Source organism: Marmota monax, unplaced genomic scaffold (genome assembly GCF_021218885.2).
Source record: "Marmota monax isolate L192 unplaced genomic scaffold, Marmota_monax_Labrador192_F-V1.1 WCK01_AAM20220418_F8-fsc00095, whole genome shotgun sequence".
NCBI classification, from domain to species: domain Eukaryota; kingdom Metazoa; phylum Chordata; class Mammalia; order Rodentia; family Sciuridae; genus Marmota; species Marmota monax.
In genome coordinates this window covers 7,101,983-7,113,445 of record NW_026695244.1, presented here as the reverse complement: position 1 = coordinate 7,113,445, position 11,463 = coordinate 7,101,983, and the positions used below count along the sequence as shown (strand labels likewise).

Genomic DNA, 11,463 nt, shown 5'->3' with positions numbered 1-11,463 from the left:
GAACATTTCTTGGAAGTAGACTAATACTATCTTCTTTTATTTTTGTGGGTACTGGGGATTGAACTCAGGGGCACGCAACCACTGAGCCACATCCCCAGCCCTATTTTGTATTTTATTTAGAGACAGGGTCTCACTGAGTTGCTTAGCGCCTCACAGTTGCTGAGACTGGCTTTGAACTCATGATCCTCCTGCCTCACTCAGCCTCCCAAGCTGCTGGGATTACAGACATGCTCCACTGCACCTGGCTCTATCTTCATTTTTTTAAAAAATGGTAAAATTGAATTATAAAAGAAGTTAGGCAGTTTTATAAAAACTTGCAGAAAATTATCAAAGAACTGAAGTTAATCTCTGACTCAGCTCATGACGGTTTCCTCCTGACTAGGGTGTGACAACATAGAATTGAATCAGATGAATTAAATACCCACAATAGCACCTTCATAAACAGGAAGGGAAGTAAATGATCTATACTATAGAACAGAGAATGAAGAAGGAAAATGCATGGAAAAGAAGTAGAGTATTTTCAAAAAGGTATGTAGACATCAGAGTACCTCGTTCATTATGACACTATTGCAAATTGGTTAAATCATTCCATAGAACAGATGAGACATTCTGTTGCAACTGTGTCATTTTGCCTGGGTATATGTTGCTCTGTGATCCTTTTCATTTCCTATATGTGTTTCATGAGGGGACAGAAATTTCATGAGGGAACAGAAGCTAAAAATATATTACAAGTTCCTATAACACTCTCTACCCAGAAGGCATTTGTTGAATTATTTGGTTGGCCAATGAGCTACATATATATTGGTGACAGTATAGCACAATGGCTATAAGCACCTGAGACTTGAAGTGAATGAATCTGTGTCAATGACTAGTTAGGTAACTCCGGGCAAGTTGCTCTACTCTGTGAGTCTTCTGTGGAAATGATGACAGTGGTAAGACTTATTCCTAAGTTTGTAGTGAAGATCAACCAGGTTGAAGTTGTAAAAACCTAACAGGATGTCTGCTTCATGGCATGCGCTCCAAAAAATATTTTCATAACTTCCATGCTTATTGACATTTCAAGCTCGGTAAAGCACAAGAGCTAAATACTAATGACTGCAGATCTGGAGAAGAAAAGTTTGGTTAGTTCTCAAAAATACTGTGAGAGGATGAAAAGAAATTTTTTAAAGGGACCCAAAATGCATTTTTAAAACAAACTTTTAATTTATCCAAAATGCCATCTGTAATACAACAAAAAATAAAAAGATATAGATGCAGTGTAATTTACTAACATAAGTGAGTACAAACAAAACCAGTTTGCAGATCCAAGCTTACAGATGAGCAAAACACTTGATATGTTGTGTTTTACAAAGAAAGAGGAGGGAAGACCTGAGGTTTGGCTGGTCATGAGGAGCATATTCAAAAGAAGGGATATATGAAATATTCTTTTTTGAAATATTTCCCTTGTTTCTAGGAAAGAATCTATCATTACTGTTATAAATTTATTATTTGATCCATGTCCAGCCAACTAAATTTCCAGTGCATACATGTTCTTAGATCTTTAATCTTTCAACATGCATTTTTCAGATCCTAGCTGCTCCCATGCACAGGCAGAACGAATGTAATGACAGAAGTACAATAAAGTGAGAAAGAGAAAAGAGAGTATTAATTTCTCACAAGGAAAATAATGATACACATCAAATGATCTCTATCATATTTAGGGTGATATTTATGAGAGAAAGCTAGTGCTAAGCAATTGAAACCTTTTATATGCAAACGTAGCAGAAAAATGAACGACTACAGGGCAAGTACCACACATTAATTTAGAAAAGAATTTGATGCCAAAATAAAGTAACTACCTCCCTGGCACTTCATCTTTTGCGCCCATAGGAGACATCTCACAGAGCCTGAAAGCATTAAGTAACACCTTAACCCTGAACCTTTCAGCCCAGGCTCAGGCAGAGGAATTTTGTTAGGGGTTGTACCAGGGATCTAACTCAGGGGCACTCGACCACTGAACCACATCCCCAGACCTATTTTGTATTTTATATAGCGAAAGGGTCTCACTGAGTTCCTTAGCAAGCCTCCCTTTTTTGAGGTTGACCTTGAACTCATGATCCTCCTGCATCAGCCTCCTGAGCTGCTGGGATTATAGGTGTGCACCACCATGCCCAGCTGCCACAATCATTGACTCAGAAAACATCCTTGGTTTCTCCTTGGCGTACTTCTGTGACTAGACTAAATTCCATTGGTCTGGAAGACTCCGCTGGAATATCATCTCCCTGCCTCTCAATACCTTCCTTAGTCTCCTCTTGGATGCAGTGTGGCAGGCAGTCCTGGTCCGAGTTACTCCACACATAGCCGGGTAAAGTTACATGGCTGTCAGGCTGTTGGGTGGCTGTCTTGGCCGTTTTGCCAGAGAGGAGCACCAGGCGAGTGCTGGCAGCCACCTGGGAATGGCTGCTGGTGCTATGAGTCACAGTGGTGAGCACGGAGCCGTATCTGTGGCTGCCACATGGTGGCGTCCTTTTCCAGTCCATGGACAGATTCCACCGACTCCACATCTTCTTCACCTCTCCCTGAACCTGAACGACAGGAAACATGTATCAGAAACAAGAGAACCTGCAGTCTTGTTACAAGGATGTATGACTTGATTTCAATTATAATAATCATTATTGAGCTTCCTCTATGCACCTGGGACTTTAGAGATACATTCCCTCTCAACCACAAAATAATGTTCAAGAGGGCTGGTGTTGTAGCTCAGGGGTAGAGCGCTTGCCTAGCATGTGGGACACTGGGTTCAATCCTCAGCACCACATAAAAACAAAATAGAAGTATTGTGTCCATCTACGACTTTAAAAAAATACTTTTAAAAAGATACAATGTTATTTAAAAAAAATCTTCAGAATAGGGGCTATTTTTGGAGATGAGCAAACTGAGGCATAGGGAGAAATAAAGGGACTTGTCCAAGACTAGTATTTAACTAGAAGCTGCAATGCAGCTAATAGAAGTATCTGATTTGGAGAGGAAAGCAGACTTTTGTCTGGAAGAGAAATAAGCTACAAATAGTGACATTGAGGACTGCAGAACCCTTTGCACTTGGCTACTCCATTCAAACCCCTGACCAAACTCTTGTGACTTCTAGCAGCATAGAGTAGACCCTATGGATGATCACATCCCTGCTTAAAGTGCCTGCCTGAAAAAGCTTAATGCTGCCAGAAGATTTGTCCTGGTAAATACACCAGATAACAGTTCCCTGACCTCTTAGAACATTTACTAACAAGGGCTCACAGTTGTAAATATCCTGGCCTCTCAGAAGCCTCTCTCTGAAGGACCTAAGAACCACTCCTTCAAGTTCAAATCATCAAGAAGGATAAGGCCTCTGTCTCCCAGTCTCTGTGGGAGGATAAAACCCTGCCTTCGAGAACTGCAGCCAGCAGGCACAGCTGGCCTATCACATCCACACTGGCCAACTTTATACTTTTTCATCCTCTGACTCTACTGAGCTCCTGAGCACCCCTTTCCTCATTCTCCTTTTAAAATGCTCCTGCCCTAATTAGATGGAGTTCAGATCTTTCCCCTACTCTCAGTAGTTACTGAGTAAAATCTGTTTCCACCACTTTAATGACTGACGACTGAGGAATGGCAGGGAGGTCCTCAGCTTGGAGTGGAACTGCCACGCTAGCAATCTATAGGCAAAATGAAGAAAGAAAAATGAGGAAAGAAGGACATTCCATGGAAAAGCAGTCACTGCAAACACATTTCCAAGAAGGCAGGGCTTTTGTTTCCATTTATGCTACTGAAGATTCAATTGTCCTGCTACTGCCCATTTCCAGAGGAGCTTACTTGCAAGTTCTAAGGGAAGCAGTAGAAACGTGGTAAGCTGACATCACCTAAATCAACAAGCTCCTCTCTGTTCATCGTGGCAAAAAATAAGCACCTGATTTACTTGCCCTTCCTGCAAAAATGAGGTAAAAATGGTACAGAAGTAAATCAGGGAATTAATGAATTGTTACTTAAGAGACTGACCTAGCATCCCACAATGTCCAAACCCCAGATGTGGTCAGAAGCATTAGCTGATCTATAGCAATTGGAAATATCTTTGCACTTCTGAAACTTGCAGCAAGTTGCAAATTTGAAAGAAGAAAGGTAGCAACTCATCCAACATGTTAAAAGTGAAAAGGTGAAATCTATCATTCAATGTGCTGACATCTCCCTGGTCAACTCCCAGCTCGTAGTTTAAAAAAAAAAAAAAATATATTGAAGTATTTTAATGGATGTGCCCAAGAAAACTTATATTTGAATTTTTGATAGAACTTGAAATGGAGTATGTTTCGGTATTTACTGGAATTTGAAGTTCACTGTCGATGCAAATATCAATCTACATTTCAACAAGTTGTTTTAATATGAGGGTTTGCAACTGAGTTGTCATTTCAAAGTGCTTAGAAAAGGAATACCGTAGTTAATTTACATCACTGCTTATCTTCTTGAAAGAATATATGATTAAATCGCCTTCATTCTCCCTATCCATCTGTCTTGTAAATCTTGGGAATCCTCCAAAGAGATTCAGCTCACATTGTGATGACCATTTATATGCTGCTCTGGTTTGAATGTATTGCCCCAACTTAGGTTGCACATTTAATCTTCAAGAGAACAGTTTTTCTGAGGTGGGGCCTAGTAGAGATGTTTAGGTCCTGAAGGCTCCACCCTCATGAATAGATGAATGCCAGTTAGGAAAGAACTTGAGGTTTTAAGTTTTATCTTTCTCAGTGCAATCTCTCTTGTCCCATTTCCTTCCACTGCAATGATGCAGCAAGAACACCTCTGCCAGAGGCGGGCCCCCAACTTGGACTGTCCAGCTTTTAGAACTGTAAGAAATTTCTGTTCTTTTTAAATGATGCACTCTCAGGTATTCTGTTATAGCAACATACAATGGACTAAAGTACAAGCTTATCTGGGGCTAGTTCTGTTGACTTTTAGGGGTTCCTTCAGACCTACCTCTCCATTGCAGTAGCAGTAGATGATGGACACAAAGAAACCCTGCAGAACAAAGACACTGTTAGCCCACTGACAACTCAATTACTTTTTCTTAATGTTTCCAAACCCTTACATTTACACTAAATTTGTTACGATTCTCTCCTTGGTGTTCACTAACTGAGTGGAATAACTAACTGAATACAATGCTCCAAGACAGCAAAAATCTGATTTCTTTTCTTTTTTTTTTTGGGGGGGGGGTTACTAGGATTTAACCCAGAGGTACTTAACTGCTGAGCTACGATCTCCCCAGCCCATTTTTTATTCTTATTCTTTTTATTTTGAGATGGGGACTTGCTAATTTGTTTAAGGCCTCGCTAAGTTGCTGAGGCTGACTTTGAACTTGCAATCCTCCTGCCTCAGTCTCCCAAGTCACTGGGATTACAGGCATGCACCACCACACTCAGCTACAACTGATTGCTATTAACTAGTTTCATCTATATTGCCACTCAAGGAGCACATCTTCCCATCCCCAGGTTGGTAAAAGATATGTATAGACTATGAATGCTAGAAACCAGAGACATAAAATAGTATATGATAACACTAAAAAGAATCTGTTCATTTACTCAAAAATATCTATTGAGCTTATACAGTGTGTTAGGGTTGGCTCAGCAAGACAATGCAAATATAAACAAAACAGTTCTGGAAAAGAAGAAACATGGATAAAACACAAACAAATAACCATATGAGGAAAAAAAGATGATAAGCATTTGCAGGTAATATAAATGGTGTTAGAGAGACCAATAGGTATAGCAGATGAGGAACCAATATATAACTGAAGACGTGACATATAAGTTGGTTTGAATGATAAGAACAAGAAGCCAGCTGTACGAAGCCTTCCAGGCAAAAAGAACAGCAAGTGTGCGCCTCTTGAGGAACAGAAGTGTGGCAATGATAGCACACTGGGGTGCCTACAACATCCTGGGCTACCTCATACCATCTCCATCCAGGCAGGACTGTGGATGCCAGAAAATGGCATTTCAACTTTAAATATGTGGATATTCCTGGCAAGTTAAGTACCATGGTCAAATTTATATATTTCAAGATTCTTCAGACTATTATGTATAGACTAGACTCAAGGAGGTAGGAGGTGGCAAGGTGAAGAGTAATCAGCGCAAGGGATCATGGCCATCCTATTTCAAAGGAGATAAAACATGTAGTGGCAAGCTTTTCCTCTTTTTTTCCCTTTTAAACCTCCCCACCCCCTTTTTTCACTTTTCCCTGCCAGAGCCTTCTTTGGCTTCCCTTTATTTTCCATACACAAAAGCTCTGCAGGAGTTACATATTTTATAACAATATACTTGCTTATCTTGCTGCCTAGGCTTGTTCCTGTGAGAAACAGCTCCAGGGCTGCTTCTGCTGGGGTCAGGGAATTAACCAGACCTCTAGGATGGAAAACCACAAGTGCCATTGAACACTGTGCCCTGAAGGCCTCAGAAGACAGCACTTCAAAGTGATGGGTGGAGGAGGAGGTTGCATGGGAGCAGGAAAAGTGAAGGATAAGACCCGAGTGACTAGATGGCCCCCTTTACCTGGAAGGAGTTGAAGAAGAGCTCACAGTGCATGCGGATCTCCCACCAGAGCCCTGTGAAGGAGTGGGGCTGGCAGATGAACACGATGTAATGCACTCCAAAGACCAGCATGAGGACCAGCGTGGACTTGGCAAGTTTCCTGAAAGACAGCAGCAAGCCTTTTTATTCATCAGCCTAACATTCTTTCAGCAGAGGCAGCTTGCTGGAAAAAATTAGGTTAAGCATTGCTAACAGAAGCCACCTGTCTTTGGATTCCACCACTCCTGCTAGGCCCCCCACCACCACCTTCCTTCTCTTCCTGTCAATTTTATACTGAATCAGGTAGTTGATTCTCACTTCCGATGATTAATATCCCCTAAATATCTCCACTCATTTCACTCTTCTTGATTATAGGAGGCTATTTTTACAAAGTTGTTAAGTGTTTTTCTTCTGTCCTAAGTCCTCTTATGTTTGAGATTTAAAGACACATCTCCTCCATCCACATTAACTGCCTTCATGTTCCTAGGCAGGATTTGGCTGCTTTGTTCATCTTAAAATCAACTACTCTTGGAGACATTTTGTATTTCTTTATGAGCGACATGCACTTATTTCCACCTGCCTCCTCAGAATATTCTCTGTCATACACTATCTTAAACTTTATTACCTTTATAGTTCTATTTGTCTACTTTTTGTTCTATCTTCAGACTAGGTGATTTCATGATATTATTTCCCTTAATGGGATCATCATACACATTTTCTTCTGTTTTTAGAGTAATCCTTCCTGGGTTTTTCCAAGAGGATGGTATGGTGGTTGATTGTAGGTTTTGACATGCTTGGATGAAGGGAAACCCTGAGAAGTGGCAGAGGATTCTCCAGGGTGTTTATGAAGGTGCTTGCAGGGGACACTGCAGGGGGCCATCTAGTCACTGGGGTCTTATCCTTGCTTTCCTGCTCCCATGCAACCTCCTCTTTCATCCCTCTCTGTGGCTTTGAAGTGCTATGTGTCAGTGAACTGAGAGGAGAAGACCTGCCCTGAATGTGAGCAGGCCCCATCCTATCAGCTGGGGACCCAGATAGAACAAAAAGGCAGAGGAAAGGTGAATTCGTCCTTTCTCTTCTGGACAGCTCTCTTTTTCTCCTGTAGTTGGACATGACAACGCCAGTTTCTCCAGCTGTTGTTCTCTGGCACTTGAACCAGCAGCCCCTTAGGTTTTCCAGCCTTTGCCCTGGACTGAGGGTTCTATCATTTGCTCCCCTTGTTCTAAACCTTTTGGACTCGAACTGAACCATGCTACTGGTGTCCCTGGTATTACAGGGGGACAGTAATTATACAAGGCATGTACACCTGTCATGGGATCTCTCAACCTCCATTATCACATGTGCCAACTCTCCCCAAAAGCCCCCTCTAATGTATCTCTATCTAACTATCTACCTACCACCTACTTATCTATCTATATCTGTCTTATTGGTTCTGTCTCCCTGGATGGGCTTATTCTAAATGTCTCTTGATGACCCTACCTCTTGTTATTTATATCCTTGTCAGTCCCTTCTTCCTGATGTGGGCAGCACCAGCAACTTGCTTCTAACCAATAGACTTTAACAAAGATAAGAGGATGCCACATATGTGATTATGTTGCATAAGACTATAACTTTCCTCTTCCTAGCAGACTCTTTCTCTCCCTTGCTTCTTCAGTGAAGGATGCTGCCACATTGTGAATTGCTGTCGGGAGGCCCAAGTGGTGAGAAAAAATGACATCTAGACAATATCCAGCAAGTAACTGAATCCTACTAACAGTCATGTGAACTTCCCCAGTCCAACCCTGACATAAAATCACTGCCCCAACTGTCCTCTCAACTGCAGCCTTGTAAGAGACTGAAGTGGAGGACCTAGACCTGGATTCCTGAGCTACAGAAACAGAAATGGCAAGTATATTTTTCAACCCACTTGGTGTGGTCATTCATTTTGCAGCCATAGCACATCCAAGTGCACCACTTTCTGCTTGTTGGTTGGTTTTGTTTTGTTTGCACTTTTTTACCCAAGAAATTGCCAAATGTGTCTTCATTCTTACTTGTTTCTCATATTACCCTCTTTCTCTATGAATCATTTACACCCAATAATCTCAACCTTCTTCTGTTCTCACTAGTCTTGTGTCCAGCTGCTTTATCTATTAATTTAATTTTCTTCTTGGAAAGAAATTGTGTAGGTGAGTTGAGGCCACACTGGACTACGACTAAAAAGAACTGGATTCAGATTCTAGACCTTCCTAAATACTTGTGCCGACCGTGGTTCAGTTTCCTCATCTCTGCAATGACAGAAAAGGGCACAGAAGTCTACAGAGCTTAATATTATGATGCTTTACCAGGGATCAAATTGTGTGTGCACATGTATACTTTTCTATCACATCTTTCTTACCAACTCCTATAGAAGATGAAGTGTCTCACAAAAGCATATTGTAATACCTATTGAGATGTCTGGAGTTGCACATTTGCTCTGCCTCATTCTCTGCTGTCTGTCTTTTCTCTCAGGAGTGCATGGACCACATGTTCCTCTAGGCTCAGTGCCATCCACCTGTCCCTCAAGCCCCTGGTTTCCTCTGCTGCTCCTAGTGCAAATACCTCATACCTTGCATTACCTACAGTCCATTCAATTTGAAAATTCTACATTCAGTCCATTTAATTCAAGACAGTATTCCTGAGGAGCAATGGTTTCTCCGACCTGTAGCTTTCAGAGATCTTTGCATGTGCTTGTCTTCCTGAACCTGATCCATAAACCCTGTCTTCCCATGTGACAAGACTACAGGACACTTTGAATACCTGAAAGCCATTTTAACTCCAGCTAATCATATACAAAGTGACAATGTCAACTTTACTTGCAGAAGCTTAAATGTTTTGTCTAACATCACTCGGAAAAGAAAATTATATTTCCCTCTTCAAGAGGAAGAGTAAATCCCCCTGGGAATTGTTCTCAAAATCAAGCTAACTCTGTTCTTACTATGTGTGGCTAAGGGCCCAAAACTAGATTAAAACAAAGAAATAGAGAAAAGCAATAGATAGTGAAATGGTCACAGACATCAAAGTTTAGGAAAGTTGCATTAAGCAACAGAATATAGGAAATACCCTTTTACCTGCATCCTCTGGATTTTTCCCTCTTTGTCTGACTTTTTTTTAAATCTCTGTGTAAAGCTAAAAGTTGATATGCAGAAAATTGATAGTAATTATATTTGTTTTCTATTACTATATAATAAATTACCACAAAACTACTTCCTTAAAGCAATACCCATTTATTATTGCTCTGTTTTTATGTAGTACCGGGAGTTCAGGCATGGTATACTTGAGTTTTATGCTCAGGGTCTCTCAAGGTTGAAATCACAGCGTCAGCCAGAGCTGCAGTCTCCTGTGGACCTCAGGGTTCTCTTGTACACTCATTTAGATTTCTAGAAGACCTTCTTTTCTTACCATGGTAGAGAGGTCTGCTGGATGCAAACAGGGTCACTCAATTCCTACAAGCTGCCCTCAGGTCCTGGTCACAGGCCCTCACAGCATGTCAGATTACTTTTTTAAAACCAGCAGGAGAATCTCTCCAGGCTTCCAGGGTGGAATCTATATAACACTTCAGAGGAGTGACTAGCCCACTTCCTTTGTCATACAATGTAACCTAACTAAGGGGATAGCAACTGTCTCATCATGAGTCTTGCTCAAACTCCAGGTGAGTGGGGGGACAGTAATTATACAAGGCTGTACACCTGGGGCTAGGAATCTTAGGAGCTACCTTAGAAACCAGCCTACTACAGAAATGCAAAGGATGCCTGAGAAGGCCACTAACTGTGTAGCTCTGTAGTTATTGACAAGTTTTTCTGGTGTGCATCCATTTGTAAATTCATTTCAGCATCCATTATCTGAATCTATCTTCTCTTTTGAACCATTTGCAATTATACCACTTCCCTCATTGATGAATGAGTTAAATATTTAAAGTGTGTTCATTTATCTCTGTGTAAACTGTGATCACATCCTCTTTTGGAATGTATTGTGCAATGGAAATAAATGAATTAAAGCAGGGGTATGTGCAAGCAAATGTACACACATCATCATCTGTCTACATTAAGATCGGGCATCCAGCAATTCTGGACACTAATATTTTTTTCAGTGTCCATCTGGTCACCCGTGTATACTGTACATCTTCACGGCTTGGCTGTCTGCAAAGGCACAGCTGTCTAAGGAGATGATTTAGGGATTATTCACTAATGGTGGTCTTCTGGCTTGCTGGAAATGGGTGATGGTCTGTGTTCATAGGGAAAGCCACGAGAAGAAAACAAAGGAGTCAAATGGTTTTTGAGAACTCAGTGTACTGCCTAGAAAATAGATGCCCATTTTTTGTGCTATCAATCCCTAAGTGATGTCTCCCAATGAAGTGCTCTGGAAAATCTTTACATGTCTTTAGAAAAATCACATATGTCAAAATACATTCTGCTGTCATGTATGACTAGAAAAATAAATAAAAATAAACCGTACGGTTAAAAAAAAAAAAAGAAAATCACATTTTCCTTAAAAAAAAAGAAGGAAGAAAGGAAGGAAGGAAGGAAAGAAAGGAAGGAAGGAAGGAAGGAAGGAAGGAAGGAAGGAAGGAAGGAAGGAAAAGAAAAGAAAAGGAATTTCCTTGATCCTTTCTGGTTTTTAATTAATTTTTGTTCTCTTTCTGTGCACATAGCATCTCATAGATACATGCCTACTGGTACCTTCCTCCTTTAGGGGGGAGATTAAATTAATCTCTCACTCTCTCTCTCTCCCTTCCTTCCCCTCCTTTTCTCCCTCCCACTAGATTGTGGTTTCAAGGTCACACCATGTCCCTATTGCATCTTGCACTGGCTGCATCACGTTATTCTGACAGCATCCATGTGAGAGAGCTATCATTACCCCCTTTCCAGGTCAGGTTAGAGGTTCA

At 41.0% G+C, this 11,463-nt stretch overlaps 1 protein-coding gene across 1 annotated transcript in view; it reads right to left on the bottom strand.

The window, feature by feature from the left end:
• Window positions 1-1,179: 1,179 nt before the first annotated feature.
• The window catches only part of Pth2r (parathyroid hormone 2 receptor), a 95,704-nt gene continuing 85,420 nt past the window's right edge, over window positions 1,180-11,463 (bottom strand). The window contains exons 11-13 of the mRNA XM_046463092.2: window positions 6,546-6,684; window positions 4,978-5,019; window positions 1,180-2,564 (exon numbers count right to left, since the gene is read on the bottom strand). Coding sequence (XP_046319048.1) covers window positions 2,172-2,564; window positions 4,978-5,019; window positions 6,546-6,684 — 574 coding nt within the window. The 3' untranslated portion in view covers window positions 1,180-2,171. The remainder of the gene's footprint in view (window positions 2,565-4,977; window positions 5,020-6,545; window positions 6,685-11,463) is intronic.